This window comes from Epinephelus fuscoguttatus, linkage group LG3 (genome assembly GCF_011397635.1).
Source record: "Epinephelus fuscoguttatus linkage group LG3, E.fuscoguttatus.final_Chr_v1".
Taxonomy (NCBI): Eukaryota; Metazoa; Chordata; class Actinopteri; order Perciformes; family Serranidae; genus Epinephelus; species Epinephelus fuscoguttatus.
In genome coordinates this window covers 20,037,728-20,058,243 of record NC_064754.1, presented here as the reverse complement: position 1 = coordinate 20,058,243, position 20,516 = coordinate 20,037,728, and the positions used below count along the sequence as shown (strand labels likewise).

The 20,516-nt window shown below is 43.6% G+C and overlaps 1 protein-coding gene across 1 annotated transcript in view; it reads left to right on the top strand.

Moving 5' to 3' along the window:
• mxd4 (MAX dimerization protein 4) overlaps window positions 1-20,516 on the top strand; it is a 29,315-nt gene that overhangs the window by 1,470 nt on the left and 7,329 nt on the right. The window contains exons 3-4 of the mRNA XM_049571194.1: window positions 4,843-4,872; window positions 19,505-19,619. Coding sequence (XP_049427151.1) covers window positions 4,843-4,872; window positions 19,505-19,619 — 145 coding nt within the window. The remainder of the gene's footprint in view (window positions 1-4,842; window positions 4,873-19,504; window positions 19,620-20,516) is intronic.

Below are 20,516 nucleotides of genomic sequence, written 5' to 3'. Positions count from 1 at the left end.
ACGCACGTTCATTACGAGTTTGACCTCTTTCACATGTCGTGACAGTCTGCAGCTGACATACACCCTGCTGTAAGGCTATAAAATTACAGAATAAGTCAATATATTTAAGTTTCAGTTTCACTTCTGTCTTGCTGTGTTGCTCTATTTAGACCAGTTGGACAGCTGGTTAAAAGCCATTTAAACCTCAGTGGGTTAATATTTAATTTCATTACCAAAATTAAAAGGCAGCTAACATGGCTATTATTTTAATTGTTGGCAGGGGTGCCCCAATTTTTTTTTTTTTCATACGGGTGGCGAGATGGGGTCACTAAAATTCTTGGCATGGCACACCAAAAGAAGAATTTTAGAAATTTGCTTATGTTGTTGAAGTATATAGGCTAGCTGTTAACTATATCAATAGTTAAGGAATTGCATACGGATCTTTTTTAGTTTCTAAGTGATGTGCATAGACGAATAAAATGCTCCAGGGATGATGCTCTATAGGCCGATGTGGAAGTTAACATCGCACCAGTTCCCTCGCAAAAAGGCTGATGGGATTTTCCATTGGATTTTGGATTATTGCCAAAAATACGCTCTGTGGCAAACATTTGTGATACTTGAACAGTTTGTTCAGCAAGATAATCTTCACCAATGAACTCCATTTTCATGATTATTGAAGCGTAAATGTACCAGAAGTAAAAAGCTAATGTCAGGCAATAAAGAAACCACACCACTCTCGCATGACCTAACATCACCACCATAACAAGACTGTGAAGTCGTGTTTGGCATGGCTCAGTGTGATGGCATTTTGTAGTCTCATTTAGCCACTTGTTTGCAGCTGCTTTTTTAAAATCACATAGAAGCTTCAAAGTTCACGAGTGGGGTATTTACTGACATATAAAAATAAATAAAAAATAAAACAAATATAAAACAAATAAAAAAACCAAAAGGTGAAAGCCTCTTGAGCTTGTGTTAACCACAGACCCTATTTCAGGCATCTAACCAAAAACCCATTGACTTTGAAACGAGGGAACTGTGAGTGGTAAAATGCTAACTCATTTCCTGGTGTTAGGACTCATTCCTGGGGCACTCTGTACGGGTACAGTTAACATTTTGAGTTCCACAACAACCCTGTTTTAATGTATCTGGTTGTCCTTGTTTTTAAAAAGACAAATATACCGTTTTAATTTGAAGGAGTACTTTGATTTTAAGAAACAGATTATTTTCTGGGAAAAAGCCTTTTCAAGTTTTGGGGAGATTTATGGGTACGTTTTTATTCAGATATCTTGAGGTGAGAGTTCAAGGGACCCCTTTGAAAAGGGCCATGCCAGTTGTTCCCTCACCAAAATTTAGCCAAACTTTGGAGCATTGTTTAGTCTGCTTCCCAACAAGCTATGCTAAAATGGTTGGCAGTGGTACCAATGTAAATGAGGTTGTCTGGTTTCACAAGATACCACGTTCGTTAGCTTAGAGTAGCATACCGCAATAATATAATGATATTTTTTTGAATTCTAGTTTTGCCTGTAAAATGTCACAGAATTTTGAAAAATATAATCAAAGTTTGCATCTTCAAATCCCGTGTTTTATCCAACCATCAATCCAAAACCCAAAGACTTTCAGGTTACTGTCATGTATGAGTTAATCCGTTATCAACGGTTGACGCCTTATTTTCTTATGATAGTTAATCCCTTTCAGCTGTAGCTGCTAACATGGTTGACACACCATGTTCATCATGTTGGACTGAAAGAGGCCTTAAACTGTCTGGATTAATGTGGGACACGCCCTCATCAGGAATCCCTTTCCTCTTGATTTATGACCCTAATTTGGGGACTTTTACATCCAAGGCTACATGCAAATTTTTTCTGAGTTATTTAGCCAGGTGTGCAACAGTGGAGTCTTTCATCTGTTAACTAGCTGTCATTTGTGGTAAATGGGTTTTTGGTGTAACTCTCCAAAGACATTCGTATGATGTTTCAGCTTTGTTCCCAAGAACACGAGCACATGAATATCTGATGAAAAAACAAACTTTCCTTGCCGGCAAATATTAGTTTTGGAAGCACAGTGAGCCTGATTTCCTCTGTAGTGAGACTGAGAGTTACACAATGACACATACAGCGTGTTAACATATCAGTATCACTTTAGAATTCTTTACAAGGCGCGTGGGTTTGTAAATTTGAAAGTGATATTTGTATACATTTGTCACAAATGAGAATGCAGTCTGTTCCACATTCCTGTGACACAGCCTCTGACTGAGTAACACAATCATGCATCTGTGTGTGTGTGTGTGTATGTGTGTGTGTGTGTGTGTGTGTGTGTGTGTGTGTGTGTGTGTGTGTGTGTGTGGATAAGGGTGTGTATGGGGATGTGGCAGGTGGGTGTGGTGGCCAAAACAGACACCTACACACTGTGGCAAACCCCAGCCCACCAGGCTTCATGCACCAGACCTGCTTTTCCCTCCTTTTTACTTGGGACTGCACCGTGGGCAAATTCCCCAATTCCCTTGATACTCCCCTTCAGGATTTTTTTTAAGCATCAACAGGATGCATGGGGCAGTGAAGTAAAAACATGTTTCATGTTTGAACTTATTTTCAGTTTGACAGGAACACAATGCTTTGCTTTGTACATCCAAAAACTGGCATTATGGCGTTTGATGTCATGACCAAATCTGCAAATTAAAACGGATCACGTTTTGCAGCGGTGCAATATTCAGGGCATGTGAAAAAAAATATAGTTGGGAGTCTATTTCTGAACACAGAAAAGAAGAAACCCTGGTGGAGTTTCCTTTTTTACTCGCAGACTGTTGTTAAATCTTCTAAAAAAAGAGGAAGACCTGGAATTATGGCTCGCTGTCACACTACAAATCAAATTAAAAATAAGAACAGTGCATATTACTCCTTGAATTCCCTCTTGTTAACGGTGGAAAACATTCACAAGGTGCTCTGAGGATGAGCTTTGGCAGTTTTACAACCCATTGAAAAGGTGATATGAGGCTAACATATTGGCCTTTGATCTTCAGGGCCAAGTTTAGGGCATCAGAGTCATTTGCATGCCACGCCATTCTTTTACATAACACGTAAAGGAGTGATTGTTAACCTGCTGTTATTACAGGTCTGTATGCATTCACTTCCTGTGCAAGCTACCGTCTGATTTCCTGGTCATGCCCTTTGCTTTGACTGGGACGTTTCCCCAATTTGTGCAGGTTTGAATAGCACAACTTCCTCCATGATGGAACGAAGCTCTTTGTCAGCCTTTTTGGATCAGGTTGTTAGCAGCGGTGCAACATCCTGTGCTCTTTGTTGGATGATTCTGTGCAGACGCCACATTATCGCAGTCGCACAGTCAACTGTAACCCCTTTTTTGGTGCAGCGAGCAGTGTCGCTGCCTCCTTCGGCACAGCTGTGGGAACCACTGCTTCACCAGCACAAGGGCTCTCAAACAGCGGAAAATCTGAAAAGGCTTGTTGTCAGTCTGGCCCTTTGTTGTTGCTGTTTTTGTTTTTATTGCCGTGGTATCCATGACGGCCCTCATGAACAGAGGGCCTGTTTCAGATGGACTGCAGTGCCCTCGCTGCCGCCTGGGCCGCGCATTACGATAGGGGGCTCTCCTTGGAATAGCCCACACGCTGAGGAATTCTGCAGCGTCTCGGCCTCCAGACGTCTGAGTGTGTTTTTATCCCATGTCCACGCTGCTTTTTCAGCCAGCGTACAGCGGCGGCAACAACAACAGCAGTGTGTGCATGCTGTTTGTATGCATGTGAGAGTGGGCAGGGAGGAGTCTCTCTGTCTCTGTCTCTGTCTCTCTGTCGCTCTCTCAGGCTCAGGGTCATTTTTGCCCTCTGCTACACAATCTCTGACAGATGTCACACAGATATGGAAAAAGATTTTAAAAAACAGAGACTCCATCTTGTCATGGATGTCTGTTACCAGTGTGGGATAAAGCCTCAGGAATACTTCACCCACAATATGATCATTTATATGTCAGTTACACACCGTGCGTTACACTGAATTTGTGAGGGAAATTTTGCTTTTCTTTGTAATTGTGAACAAAGAATAAATAAAAATGGGGCCAGTGAGAGAAACACTACTTTGCATATTCAGTGGGCTGCATACCCCAGAAGTAAACCCAGAGGCTTTTGGCATATGTGCCAAGCGAATAGGAGCCATCTTAGAGACAAGCTTCTTGTTATTATTATACATCAATGGCTTTAAATGATAAGCTTTTAGTGGAAATGCATGTGTTTGGGAAGTACTGAGCAAACAAGACTTGGATCATACTGCAGGAGCTGTATGAGACTTTTTAAATGGATGTTTTGGTGTAGTTTTGCTGTTGTTAAATGTGGCCCCCTTTCACGTCAATTCATCAAGAATTTTTCTTCGTTCACCGTGAAGGGATGAGAGAAAACCAAAGTTTTCTGTATAAATTCAGTGTAAAACGGAGTAAGTAATTGATACACAAACGATCATTTTGTAGGTGAAGTATCCCTTTAAGGCCTCTTTTGGCGTATTAAAATATTCTATGTCTTAGGTAAAACTTTATTGTAAAGCAACTCCAGCAGTCAAAAGCCCTAAAGCCTCCTGGAGGCAGAAAAAAGGCAAAAGCAGAGAAAAATCGGCACTCCTCTTTGATGTCTTGACACATTTTTCCTCTGAATGTTCCTCAGATCTGCTGTTACTCTGCACTTTATTCCAAACTTTCCTCGCTTTCATCTGTCTTATATTGAGATAAAAAAACATTTGCTAACCGAGCTTCTCACCTCGGGATTATTCATTACACTGCACCCTAACTCATGTCGTGTGATTGGAAGTATTTTGACAGTATTTTAATACTCGCTGCCCTGACACTCCTCCTCCTTTGTCCTTTCAGATCATCGCACAACGAGCTGGAGAAACACAGGTAAGGTGTCATCTGAGGCTGTTTGGCATCTCTGTAGTTTGTGTGATTTACGTACATGTCTCTGCCGAGCACCCTCAAGGGATGCTGGCTGCAGGTAAACTTCAAGATATTTTCCTCTCAGTCAAAGCACCAGATTGGATCAGAGGTCATCTTCAAAGAGATTGAATCAATTAATTCCTCGTGTCTGAAAATGGATAATAAGCTGATTTCAAAGAGCAGCTTCACGTCGATTAGATCTGTCTCCATTTCACGGATGAAACTCGTTACCTTGTATGGAAAGGGAATCCTGTCAGTAATGTGATAATCCTGCGCAGGCTGATGATGTGAACGGAGGCGGGGTGAATCTGGCCCTCGCCTGTCATTTCTCTAAACTGAGAAAGCACACACACACACACACACACACACACACACTTTACTACCCCCAGCATGCATCTCACTCCACCTTTTTCTTTTCCTCCCTTCGGGGTACAGCGCTTGGCTTTGGTGATGTGATATCCTCGCTCATTAAAGGCACAGACGTCTGTTTTTGCTCTGTTTTGACTTCACCAAAAGGGGAAGTGACTTCACAGAGATCCAAAGGGGTTTCTTGTCAGGAAGCAAAACTCCTCTTTGATACAGCAAAGCCTGCTTTAGGGAAGAATGGTTGGTGGGAGACGCAAAACTTTTGTGTGTGTGTGTGTGTGTGTGTGCGTGTGTGTGCTTTTTGCATCAAGGTCATCCCAAGCTGATTCTTTCAAAAAAAATAAAAATAAAAGCCTGCCGGGGAGGATTTAGAAAAACAGCTGATGTGACTATCAGCATGTGAGCAGAGGCTGAGATGGGTGTGTTGGGCGTCGTGTGCTGCATGTGCGTGACACACTGTCACCCACGTTGAGGGATTGGGGTTTGCCAGTCACATGTCTGGGAGTGAGTAATGGATGTGTGTAGCACAGAGAGAAACAAGTGCAGACATATTCCTCCCCGACCTGCGAGACAGAGAGGGCCCCAGCTGATCACACTGCAGGTGTTGAGACACAGAAGTTACCTCACGTCCGATGACGGGTGTGGTTGGTGATGTGACGTCCAGTCAAACTGACAAATACAAGTGCCAGTAAAGTATTCCATAATCAGTTTACTCACTTCCCTTGTCGTCACCATGGCCACAAGTTTCTAAAAAAGACGCTTTTTTTTAACACCCAGTGCAGCGTGACTGTAATAGTAAAACTTCTTCGCTGATGTTTTGGCCCTGATGCAAGGACGTAAATAAATGAAATCATATTTAAAGTCACACTACAGTTCCTTGATGTCAAGTGCTGCATTAGTTCCTATTTAAAAGTACTTTCCTGCTGTTATTCATCTGTCAGTCCGTGACTGTGTGCATGCGGGGGAAAATTCCACTACTTGTTTGTAATGACAGGCCCTGCAGTGACGAGGTATTATTGTGGTCCTTCGCAACATAATGCATCCTGATTCAATCCCTGTCTGGACCTGCGGCCTCAGATTACATGGTCATTACTCCAGCATGCAGGTGTTAAGGTTTGTGACTGTAAGCTTGCACAATCATCTACAGTGCGTGTGTGTGTGTAGCGCATTATACCTGCTGTAGCGCTTTAAAGTATTAATTGGTTCGTGAATGTTTTGACGCTGGTAAAAGTGATATCAGATTAGGTATTTTCTTAGATTTTGGATATTGTAATTTGGTAAGTGTTGTCTTTTCCTGGTTTTGAAAGCTGCATTACAGTAAAGTGATGTAATTTCCTGAACTTATCAAACTGTTGTAGCCGTTCTATTGCATTACTTGTGATCATTTATTGAAAATCCCATTGTGTAAACATTTTGTAAAAGCACCAGAAGTCAACCTAACAGTATCGTTGCAATATTGATATCCAAAACATTGTGATATTAGATTCTCTCCATATTGTCGAGCCCAGTTTATTTCTTTATTTTCTATTTAACCTTTATTTAACCAGGAAGTCCCATTGAGATTGAAAATCTCTTTCACAGGAGACACCTGACCAAGGCAGCAGCCGATCAAAACACATTTAAAATGCAACAAATACAGCATATAATACAAAAATCCGCAATAAAACAACAACTATTCATTCCTTACAATGCCGTTAAATTCACCAATAGATATAAGTGTTTCTAATTTAGATCTTTTTGAAGATCTGAAGATGTCTAAGGGCCTGCAAGCGAGTTTTCAAATATATGCAGACACGTGGAAGGCACGCTCAAAATCAATAGAGAGATAAACAAGGTTCGACGTTTGGAATGCAGCAACACATGCACTGCATGTCATGTGACAAGGGACAACAAATTACAGCCAGTTTATATCTTCCCTTTCTTTCATTAATATCAGTTTTATGGAGTATTTGGAGAAGAAGACAATGACCAAGCTTGCGTTTTGCAGGCGATAAAAGAAGTGGCAAGCACAGATGCCAAACATTTTGGTTTTGGGCTATCAACCCGACAAATAAGCCCTTTGACGACATCACCTTGTGCTCTCAGAATGTACGCTTGGCCTTTTAAATGTGTCTTTACTTTTAGAAACCCACGGATTAATTGATATCTGTAAAAAAAATGAAGAGAGCAGCTGACAGCCAAAATGTTATCACTTCCAATCCCACTGGTATGCTACTGAAACACCTGGAGCCAACACTCTCAGTGTCCTCGGTTGATCTCTGCCTGTCTGTCGTTTTACTTTCTGATTCATAAGAACACCAAAAGTCTGTGGCTGTCCCGTTCAACCAGTTTAATGAGTGTGCCACCAGAGATTCAGACCTGTTTAATCTTCAGCAATCCCAGTATCGCTTCCATCGACTTCCCTCACGCCCTCAGACGCCACTCCAGGGAGGTGCTGCTGTTTGAGCCCTGACTCACTGTCTTTGTTTGGTCATGTGTCGGTGTGTTTGGTTCACGGTGGTGCAGCACAGAGCCGTCCTTGTACTGTATGTTCACGTGGCTGGCAAAGTGACCGATAAATGTCTGTTTTAGACACCGCAGGCATTGAGTATATTGTAAATAGCACCAATGATGCACTTGGGTCCTCGACTATTGAGGTTATTTGAGGTTTAACACCCAGCCCCACTTTCAAATCATCAGTCAGTTTAAAGCCAGCATCTAATGCGCCTAAATTTTTCCGTTTCCTGTGGACAACAGGCTCACTGGCTGCTTCTGGGTGATCTTATGCATGCTAGGTGTCTCTCACCAACCTGACCACTGCCTTGGCGGCCACTCAAGAGGCACCCTGCATATATTTGTGTCCGGCTATCAGAGTGAGACGTCTGGTCGGGTGCCAGCAGCGTCCCACAGGGTCGCCTGTCCTGACACAACCTGCTTATCTGCTGCAGCCTGTGACAGCTCTGTATAGACCGTCTCGAGGGGTGACTCTGCTGCTTTTTTCTCTCTCTCTCTCTCTCCATCTCTCAGTCTCGTCATTGCACTGGCACAGGCCAAAGCTGCAGAGCATCAGCTTGACATTTCCGTGAAACCAAACGCTACTGTGTGGTCGGTCTCCGCTGGCATTGCTTCCTTCCCATTTCTGACTTAAGCCGCTCTTGATCACGCCTGTGACGACTTGTCAGCGCACCAAGTTTCCTTTTCTAGAAACGCCAAGAAATTGCAAAACTGCAGACGTTTCGTTTTCCCACCTATCACCTGTTTACAGGAAATCCAGCCGTGTAAGGCCGGTATGTCTGATATGTTTGCGCTGCTTCCCTCAATTGAAAAAGGATTTACATCTCTATTTTTATCTTTCCACACACAGACAAAGGCACCGCCCCGTGGCTGTCAGGTGGTGTTGGTTTCAATTCTGAGATCACTCAGATTGATGCTCAGAAGTTTACAGACTGATTTCAACTAACAGTATTCTCTTACAATATATATCATACCTCGGATAATGTACGACAACTGCATGCCACCTATTGAACTGAACTCTAAATTTACACGCACTTCATGGACACAGGAGCCGGTACTCAGTTTGTCACGGTCTAATCTTCCCTCTAATTAAATTTACTCTCCCAGTGTCTTCTACTCCCAGCTGTGATGAATGACTTATTTGGCTTTGAGGACCTCTCTCGCCTTGAGTAAAGCTCCTGTGTGTGCGTGCGGGTGTGTGTCTATAGGCCGGGCAGCACCTCACTGAGCTGTTTGAGTTATGGCAGTGTGTCAGTAGGAGGGAGAGCCATCCCATAGCCCTGTTACTTCACCTCCTCGTCTTCTACTCTTTGTCTCCTCCTTTCTCCAGAGTGCACATCTGTTTTGTTTTTTTTTGTGTTATCCTTTTCTCCTTATTCCAGCGGCCCCCCCAAAAAGGGTCTGAGTCAGCAGAAACCTGAGGCAGTACGGAGGAGAAAGGCTGAGCTCCCTTCTCACAGAGGGCCTTTATCACTCTTTACTGGTCCTCCTGCCAAAACTCATCTGTGCCCGTTTTTCCTCTTTTGAGGCATAAATCTTCTTTTGTGACAGTGAGTTTATGTGGAAGACGGCAGGCTTTGATGGGCCTGTTAATCCTGTTAATCTGCATTTTAATGTGGATAGTAAACTGCACTGTGAATTGTGAATACAGCTGGAGTTAAGGTCATATTATGTCCACATCCTGCCGTTAAAACGACATCCATTTTTTTAAAGAGTTAAAAAGGCAGCTACATAAACAAAGTGGGACGCTCCTTCATTCCTTACAGTTTGGGGTTTTGGTGTGGCGTTCACATGCTCACATGATTGCACGTGGCTTTTTTACTTAACTTCCTCAAATGTCACACTGTCAGTTACATTCCTCATGTGTGTGTGGTGACCTGGAGTCATTAGGGTTGCACAGGCAGTTAATAACCCAGTGTAATGAATGAAGCACTATACATGCTCTAATTATTAAGGCACATATAGACCATGTTATAATTTGTACTGTATGTTCAACATGAAATCAGTGACTGTTGACCTGATGTTGCAGTGTACCTGAGGTCTGCCATGTGGATAAAATGCTCTATCAAGATATATGTAATTTTATATTGAGATACAAATATATGCAGGACTGTAACTAAAGATATTTGTCATTATCAATTAGTTTATGCTCTTTTTCACTCTGTACTCTGTACTCCGATAACAGTTGAGCTACAGCATTGGAGACAAGGCCCTGTTCATTCCTATGAAAGTTGCTCAGTGGTGCATGAAGCCAAAATGGTACGCTGCTGCTGCTGCCACATCTAAAATTACCCAATTGATCTTGGGATTTACGGCACTACTTCCGCACTGTGCCACACACAGAGCATGTGCACTAGAGACTTACGGCAGCTGAATGCAGCCTAGTGCATCCGCCGGCTGAATGGCTAACTTCCAGTTTAATGCCCTGCTAACTTGAATGGGGATAAAATAATTTAATCTTCCGGCTCCTCTAGATTTACTAAATGTTATTGGATCGCAACCTGATAGTGAAACGAGTCATTTCGCGGGGGTTGTGGCGCTAAAAAAATGTGTCCACTGATTTACAGATGTCTCTTTCCCAATGTAAGTCAATGGGAAAAGACCCTGGAAATTGCAGTACCACTGTCTGGCCACTACTGTACGTAATTTGGCCTCAAAGCCCTGCACACTTCCTGCAAGCTTGGGCAGTCAACTTTTCCCTTTCCTGTTGTACTTAAATATGCATCTGTATGTGCTAGTTAAAAATGCTGAATAGAAAACCGAAGTTTGGTTTCAGGTTGTGGCTGGGCGACTGTCACAGTCTTCACAGACACATTGCATTATATTTAATCGCATCTTAAGTTAGCTAATGTTAGCAAAATGCCGAAAAAGTGCTTAAGTGCCAAAAACTGCAGTTCCTCGAATGGCCTCTTGAGGCTGGCTCCAGAAGCGAGTCAATCCCCTCAGACCCCACGTTAGATAATATTGTAATATTTTATTACAAATGGTTTCAACTTTAAATGTGTGCATTTTGTGATATTGTTTTTAGATAAAATAGCCAGATAGGAATGTGTGTAACAGAAACATATTTATTCAGTTTGATTACATAATCCTGTAAATCCAATACACTCACACGATACAGCATAATTACTAGAAAGTAGTCCTGCTATGGAGAAATACAACCAGATATATTTCAAGGATGTCTCAGTTGGTGTGGCAAAATCTTAAGACGGTTGACACATTTCCATCCTCTCCTGATGTACTTTGTCATATTGCCCAATCTTACGACAGACTGGGTTTGTCCAAGTTGTTATACATTTACTGCAGTCAGTGGACACAGCCTGGGGACAGTCTGGATTGAAACTGTTGAGAGGCTGGATGTGGACAAAGAATAAGAAAGAGGCTACAACTGGAGGTCAACAGCAGAGGTCACATGTGGAATCTCTCCACCCTGAGGTCAGCAGGCGCAGAGACTCTCTGCCTCACTCAGGTCAAGCCCGGACACAGTCACAATCGCGGTTGCACGTACACTATCTGTGGACATTTGTGTGCTAGGCCTGCGGATGACCCGCACAGGCTCTTCGTACACTGACACTGAGATATTTGAGCGTGTGAACACGACCGCCGTAGACCTACATTTAGGTGAGAATGTCCCAGCTCCCACTCAGGTGTCGCCGCTGCAGGGCGCACCGCATTTCTGTGTCAGTAAACTCGGTTCACTGCCGCAAAGCAGCTGATGCTCATAAAAACAGCAGTGCACTTTAACAAGGTGAGTGCATTGCTTTAAGGGTTTCAACGGCACAAAAAAAAACAGTTAAAGAAAGAAGTAAAAAAGGAGGAGAGAGGGGAGGAAAGTGAGCAGACTGAACCATTCATGGTTTGGTCTCAGTCCCTTGTCGGTCTGAGGAAGAGGAAGAGGTGAAGACATTCTTGAACATTGCCAAAGGGAGCAACGGGAGGCAGCGTGTAGGTCGAGCAGGCAGCCTGAAATTCAGGTCAGCAGAGAGTGCACACATACGCTGGAATGTAGAGTTAAGTAACAGAGGAGGTTTGGGGGGGGTCACAAAACTAGCAGGCCGAGTATTACTAGAATGATCTGCAGCCGCATCCGCGTCGGGTGCTGCTTGTTTTTTTTTGGCGAGCAGGGAGTCACAGGAGAATATTTGTTTGATAATGCATTGATAGAGCGGATTAGAGCTGCAGGCGGTCTGTCATTCATCAATCTGTTTTCATTTCCCTTTTTTTCTCTCTAGTTTTGTGCTCTGCAACAGCAATTTGTAACCTTAATGCGTTGTGACGCCCCAAAATGACTCCTCCTCGGTTGCATAAACCTATAGGTTGTGACTTCCTCTTGTTTTATTTGAGAAGTATTGATAATACTACAATTTCTAAGAAAAATGAAGTAACATCTTAAGTAAGTGTAATTTTGTGTTGTAGAAATATTTCCTTATCTCTGTAGTATCTTACAACTCCTCAGTTTTATCTCTCTCACAGGACCCCACCCCACTGCTCTAAAACCTCCTTTCTGAAGTAAACAGCCAAACTTCTACAGTAAACATGGACGCTGGAATCGTCTCTTATGCCACTAGATTCCTGTGTGTGGATCATTGACAAGGACCCATTATAAAACCAGAGCTCTTCCGTGTCAGGGGAATGTGTTTATTGAGCTTGCTGAACTTGTCTCTGCTAGTCCATCCAACATTTGCAGATGTACTTTTCAGTGCACGCAGCGGAAGGCAATTAATGTCCAGGTCTGTCATTTGACATTGTGTTGAAGTGATTCAAAGGTGCACAGGGAACTGGCTCTGTAGTCCGAACCCTCGCTCTGTTTGCTCACACGCTCTCCTCTTTAAATTCTATTTGACATCTGTTTTTTTGTTAACACCAGTGTAAGCTGGCTGTGCTGAGGAAGGGATTTTGTCATGATCCGTGCTCGCACAGGGGATTGTTTCAGTTCACGAAAAAAAATCAAATGAATCTAATTACTAGGCATTCCCCAGCACGCCCAGTGGAAATACTACGACAACGAGTGAACAACAAACTGCCTAATTCTGCAGTTTCCTGTTGTTTAATCACCAGTAAAGTATGCAGAGCTCTTTCTTTGGTGTAATTCCACGAGTAGTGGAGTAACCAGGCTCCTCCCTACTGTCTGCGCTGCTGCTGTGGTGCGTTCAAGTTTCTGTTTGCTGCTTGCGTGTGAGAGCAGAGTCATGTGAGAGCCAGCTCCATGTTCCTGCCGTCAGGAGAATGTGTTTATGGGGGACTTGTATCCGTCTGTCTCGCCTCACAGTTGTCACTGCACACAGTGGGTGGGTGTGGCATCCTCGATGACAGAAAACAAATACAGCTCAACCCAGACGACTGACATTTCATATCAGCATGATGAAAGCTTCTTATGTCTCCATGTGTGTCTCTCGTCTCACTGACGTGGGCAATGTGGCAAACCACTCTGCCCGTCTCACATGAGCTGCTTCGTTTTTCTACCCCCTTGTTTTTCAGAGACGGGACATCAGATGTTAAATGTAAACATGTTGAGGGCAGGGCTGGAGGGTGACAGGGAGACTGATGAAGGGCTGCTGAAAGGCCCAGTGTGTGTGTGTGTGTGTGTGTGTGTGTGTGTTGTGTTTGTCTGCTGGGACCCTGGGTAAGGTCCCCCCCACCACCACCTCAAAAATCCCTCCATCTGGCTTCGTACTCCCTGGGAACCTGCCAGCCAGATGTGGAGCCACTCTGCTGGCAACCCGAAATTCCACCACCTCAACATGGTGATCCGCACTCACGCAATGCAGCCCCCACTTTCACTTCACATAACAGAGCTGTCTGTAAACAACAGGGCCAGATGCATCAAGGTTTTGCTTTGGAAAAGTGGGGGGCGTATTTTTGGATCTGACTCAAAAGTTAAGAAAAATACTCACAAACCAACACTGGAAATTAAGAGTTTTGATACACAATAGGATATTTAAAGGGGCTCTATGCAGAATTCAGAGCATACATGGACGTTGCCGAGCTGCTAGCCGCTAATGGTGCAAACTAAACAGCACTAAACAACAATAGAGCAAACAGTGGCAACCAGAGGGGAAACCAGAGGGTGGGTACTACACTTCCACTACAACACAATCCCAATATCAGTGATAACCGCTCTATAAGCACAGTACAAAGTGGCAGCGATGACCTAGCCAGTAGGATACACGCATGCCTCAACATGCACACACGGCCAGACCGTACTACAACAAACCACAGAGAGGTAGCGTGACTTCATTGTCTGTACATAACGCCATCGCTCCCTTATATCTTTACACAGCAAATAGTGGTTTGCTGCTATATTAATACATAACCTTTAACATATGAATGGGTAACACCAGTGTTACAAAATGATCTCCAGGCATAAACAGAGAATATTGTGTGTTTTATTACAGCTTGAGTCACATTTTTATAGTTGTGGTCATAAGTTATATCAGTTATGGTAAGATTATACTCACTAAGTTAATTGCTGATATCTAGAAACATGATAACATCGTTATAAAGACGTCTGATGGGACAAAAGCAGCCAGATGTTCAATCAGGCTTTAAACAAACTTGAGGTTAGGTAGAGATACCAGACAAATAGTTAAATTATTACCCATCTGACCTTCTGGTTCAACTAACTTTTATCCAGAGGTAAAACTTGAAATGAGCACATTTGAAATGTTTGTCAGCGTTGCCGTGTCTCCAGATCTCAGCAATTAGTGTATTGTTATTATACTGATAAGAAAGATAGACACGACTATAAAAACAAGTTGTGATGAGCTGGAATTATCTTTTGAGTCTTTAAAAACACTGTTAAGAGCTTCTTGATTTTGAAGGTGTCACATGACAAACCCTCCTAACTGATACATGCATTTTATGGTTAACTGATGCCATTAACATGGCTGCTAAAAGACGAGCAGACGAGGCGGTGAATCCTTCATGCTGGTGTCTTGTGGGCTCGAGTCAAAACAACACCAGAGGCCCTGCTGTTGCATTTTCTTTATTTTAAACCCAGCGGGGAACAAACTGAGTCAGCTCCGGCAGTTGAGAGGAAACATCGCAGTGGTGTTTCTGATGACCTTTGACCTTTAGTTTAGCAGGTTTGGCTCCTTGCCAGACAAGCCACTCAGTCCTGTGCGTATGGGTTGAGGAATGCGCTGGGCTGCAGCGAGCTCATTAAACAGTGCAGTGAGTGAGGGGTGAAGGCCCGTTGTTTGCACTGGCTCGCCTTCTCAGGCCCTGCAGCTCTTTGTGTACCGATGGATCTCCAACCCCCAGAGACCTGGACGGTCCTGGGACACTGCTGACACACAGGACACATGTATGTGTGTGTGTGTGTGTGTGTGTGTGTGTGTGTGGACACAGTGTACATACTGTAAATATCCCTCATTATGCATCCATCAGACATACAAACAGGCTACTGCAGATACACTGCTCGAGCAGCAAAACAAGATACTTCACGGTTCTCCTTCCAAGGCCCAAAGTGTGAGCAGATCTGTGAGAAAGGCCTGGCCTGTACTCGGTAACCTTGGAGCGTAAGTCAGCAGTTTAAATAGCTTGTTCCAGTTTCAGCAGCGTGCAGCTTTCTGAGCAAAAGTTTCTTTTTTTTTTCTCCCCCCTCTCTGCCTTTGCTTTGTTTTGGCACTGAGCCCCTGATGGAGAGGGAGGGAGGAGGGGGCAGAGATCAGACACAAATCATCCCGTGGTACTCCGCACGTGAGAACAGTCAGGTGGTCATTTCCCTGCAGACGTGACTCCAGAGCAAATCAAATTGCAGATTTACTATTAAATCCTCAGCTGCAGGGAAATTGCAGGCTGTTTTGTTTTTGTTGTTTTAGCGAGTTTTAGCAAAGTCACGAAAACCTTGCGGAGCTAAAATGCTGCTGTTTCACTATAACAATGCACAGTATGATTTATTTTTACTAATTTTTGAACACTTTGAAATAAGTGTTTGAATTTTAAAAACATATCCTGTGTTGTGTCCATCGAACATTGTTTTAACTTGTTGACACACATTAGCACAAACCTCGACATGACACCACAGTAACAGTGTAACATTGTGACAGTATCTGTGAATGGAATATCAAAGGCCGTCCTATTTTCAACCCGGACAAATTGGAAAATTTGACGTGATTTAGAACCACATGTAGCCGGGCAATGCAAACCGTCTGCTTCCCCACATGAACACAACACTCACGTTCATCTGGTGCCACACTTTGCATGGCTGTCGCAGGCGATCTGATAAACATAGCGTGACCAGGGCTCGGCTTAGGAATAACAAACGTGAGTGAGGCAGGGTCCTAACTCTCGCTCCAAATCGGCTGTGCGCTCTTGAAGAAAAGTAACAAGTGTGTCTCGCAGCGGGGGAACATGTGCAGCTGGGAGGGAGCTGTCAGCGACACACCGCCAGGTTAAACCTGGTCCTGTCTTATTGATATGCATCATAATAAGCAGAGCGATGATGAAAACAGATGGGAGACGTGTAGCATTTGATGCACGGCTTGAGACGAAGAGAAGCTCTGCCTGGACTTGTTGAAACAGAAATTTAAAGTGGATCGTTACCAACAATTACTCACAGAGTGAGTTTGCTGTCAGTTCAGAAGCTGCAGTTTGGATGAAGGGAGAGAAATTGTATTTGTTTTTTTGGTGTCATGTGACATACAAAAACAACAGGAGGAATAGTCAGATGTGTGCATGCCTTCTCATTTCTAGTTATTCCTTCATTTAAAGGAAGAGTTTGACATTTTAGATTAAAAACTGACACCACTCTCGCTTGGCAGGACTGGGGTTATAATCCAGCCCAGACCAATCTTCACACATTCAGGACGTGTAAGTGCATCTGTGCACATTTCTACCCTCTGCACGCCAGGTAAAATATGTGGTGAGCATACAGGTGGGGCCCGTCATCCACATACATCCATAAAAAACACGTTTTCTTGAGGGGGGAAGGTGGGTAGTCAGGGAGAGTATTCGGGCAACGCCTTGTTTTTGTTTTTCACTACAAGAGAGGGAGAGAGGGGGGAGCGGGGTGCACGATGGTGGCCCATTGGCTCAAGTTACCCTTTGGATGATGTGTGTGGAGCGCTGCCTAGTGCAGCTGAGCACACTGCATTCAAAGAGCCCTTTTTTCCAACTCGAGAGAAAGTCACCCACTAGCTCGGACCCCGCTCCCCCTTTCCAAAAAAAAAAAAAAAAAAAATACTCCTCTCCCCCTTCTGCTGCAGACCCCCAGCTCCTTCCTGCCCGCTTCCCCTGGCTGCAATCCAAGTGCTTCATGTGGCTCGACTGGGGCAGGTTGGAGGTGGGCCCCCGCCCCTGTCCTCAGAAGACACTTGTTTTCCAGTGGGATGAGGGTGTGTTGGTGTTGGCAGGGTGGAGCAAAGGGGTGGAGGGGTTCAGTGGATGGAAGGGGAGGCAGAATTGCCCCCTGGGAGAGGAGGAAATAAAAGAACGAGAGCACTTTCACACGCCCTTTTTTAGGGGGAGCACGCCTGTATGCACCTGTAGAGAGGTGGAGATGGTTTAAAGGGTGCTTTTGCTAATCTTTTTTTTTATATTTAAATATCCTGTGCGTTTTTACAGCCACAGTCAAATCCCTAGAAATTAAAGATGCAACTTTGGATTATTATGTTTAGTCCCTGAGACTCTCTTGTTACCCGCAGGCCGCCTCTGGCTGACCTCTAAATGAAACAGACCGGGCTAGTGAGAGGGTCTTACTTTATGTGAAAAACACAGGCGACGCCCTTCCTGAAAAAGAAACAGGGAAAAGACTGTGTGTATGTGCGTGTGTGTGTAAAGAGTGTGTTCTCCCGTGTGCTCGGCTCTGCAGCCAGCCACAGAGAGCTTCATTTCTCTGATTAGGTTTATTGTGGTCGCAGCGATGGCCAGTGGAGACCTTGCATTGTTGGAGTTTGTTTACCGTTCAGACAGAGTTAGCCAAAGGAACGGGAGAGAAGGGGGATGGCTAGCTCGGAACAAAGAAACGGTTCATGGACTAGCTTGACTAATGGAGGATTGAAAGGCCTTTATGAACAAATTTGAATGAACCAAGGACAGACAGGGGAGGTAATCTGCTGATAAAAAAAATGTGAATAAAAGCAGCCTTTTGAAATAATGTACACTATCTGTATCAAGTCAGCGAGTGTCCACACAGAAATTAACTCTGCTGCCTTGTCGTCACTATCACTGATTTTATATCCAGTGAGCTGTTTACTTGTGGATCCAGGGTTGTTGGCCTGTAGGGCTTTGGCAGGGATGCAGGGTTTTCCGGGGCCACGGCTTGTGCCTTGAGTTCAACCGACAAAGTGACATGAACAGATGAGAAACTTCTCATGGCCGTCATTTTGGTCAAAAATGATTTTTGTTCGCAGTGACTGTGAGTTTAAGGACTCTCATGCAGCTTTAGTGTACAACAGGGAGTCCATTTGGTGCATCAATCAAACACAAGATTAGGAAAAAGCAAGATAGACAGCTGATGCACAAAAGCATTGTACCATAAGACAGTGCACAGTTATACTGAAGTGAGTGTGACGCAACCATAGTGCATGGTAGTGCACATAAAAGTTTAATTGTGCATTTAACTGTCAGCGTAATATGCAGGTTACGTAGTACAGAACATATGTTGTGCAGGGCGAGCATCTCTCACGCATTGACCATGAAACTCACACCTTTAAGAACAAATGTATACGTGGCACGAAAGGAGGAAAGGAGGACACTGAAGTCTTGTTTTTACTCGTGCTGACAGTGTGCAGATAGACAAGACGGAGCAGCATTAGCACGATGATCAACCCGGTCAAGCCAGCTGCAATTTGGATTTTGATGCGCATCTATTCGTACTGTTACGGTAATGCTACTTGGAGTGGCCAAAAGGACAAAGAAAGACTCTGTTTCAGCATCATATGTTAAATAAGTTTTGCGGAACTGCCGTCCTTATATGATTAAAAGAAGTTTCCATATTATGTTTGCTAAGAAGCTTCAATCTAAATTCACTTTGAAGCAGTTTACTTGTACATTACGGTACAAAAAATGTGGTCATATAGTTTTTAAAGTTGCATAAACCAGTGCATGTGCACATAAAAAGTATTTTGAGCCCTGTGCACTGAGGTATGGTGCAAATAGATTAATAATAGTATGTTTTTGTGAGTACACAACCAAATTTACTCCCACAGGCAGGTCAGGCTTGACAGGGTTCGATAAATATAGCACGCTTTTTCTAAAAACAGGAAAGTCTCCAAGCCGAGAGCCCGTTTGCCTTTTTGAGTGTGTGGGTGTGCTGTGTGCAAACACCTCTGTTGATGAGGAAAGATGTAAATGTTGAGGTACTGACATGAACTCTGGCTGCATGAGATGATATGAAAAAGTATTTTGTAACTACATCAGTATGTGAGATTTTCTTTTCTCATGCTGGGAGGATGCGATTTCCTCACAGGGATTTAAAAAGTGGTTTTGCTGGAGCCTCCGCGAGCTTTGAACACGTGGAACCAGCGACACCCTGCACCAGCTCAACCCTTTGAACACGCAGCGTCTCACGGTCAATCCCACAGTCACAAGTGAAACTGAAGATCGCGTAGTATTCAGTCTCTTCTTTGGAACATGTTTACATGACAGTCACTTATAAGAGGAGCAGTATTCTTTTCTGCCCTTCAGGGATGTGTGGATAAGCTCCTGTCAGAGTGTTTGTGAGGTGCCTTCTCACTTTTCTGCTGCTGGTGCATGTCTGCTGACTCACCCTTGTGTGCTTGTTTGTTTGCAGACGTGCCAAACTACGGCTGTACTTGGAGCAGTTGAAGAAGCTGGTGCCTTTGGGTCCAGACAGCACGAGACACACCACACTGAGCTTGCTGAAAAGGGCCAAGATGCACATCAAGGTATTAAAACAGACACAGCAGAATAAAAATAAAGTGCTCGAGGCAGGTTGTGTTGCATCTGATAGCCTTTCACACACATAATTTATTAGTGCTTTTTTTTATCATTGCACCTTCAATATCTTTGGTTTCTGAACTGTTGCATAAGATGCTGTTGCTTTTTAAAAACTTTTTCAGACATTTTTAGACAAAGCACAATCAATTAATCAAAAAAACAAGTCATTTAAGACTCTAATTAAGAGTAAAACTAGATGAAACTTTCCTCAAAAAAATCCAGTTTGCCTTCCTCTGGGGCTCCGTGATCATGCTCTCATACCTCTGAGCTGTTTGATTTTTCTCCCTTGCCTTCCTTAAGTGCTATATTGTTTTCTAATCTTTTAATCAGAGCAGTTCAGGGCCTGTCAGAAAAAAAAAATGCTCCCAAGGCTCAAAGAAAAACAAACGAGTCAACAAAGTGGAATATACAGGACATTTGGTGACTGATCTTAAGATATGTGAACGGAGATAATTGGACGTTAGGTTTGTTTAAGGCCAACTCCTCCTCCATGGTTCATTAACTGTTGCAGCAGTTAAGAAACACACACACACACACACACACACACACACACACACACACGAACACACACTTTAAAAAAAAAAGTATGCAACAGCAGTGACCGAGGAGGGCTTAAAACACTTGATTGGTTGCAGGATATTATCAGATTCTTAGTGCTGCAGAGTAAGAACTGTAAATCTATACTTAAGGACACGCTGTACTGATCTTGCTGTTTACAAGCAGCAACACTGTGGTTGGTGGAAAATCCAGACGTGGCGTGTTTTAACCCTTCATTTCCTGTTTATCATGCATGTCCTCTCTGCTCAGACGATCTGCGCTAATTCTCGTCAGCACTGTGTCTTTTC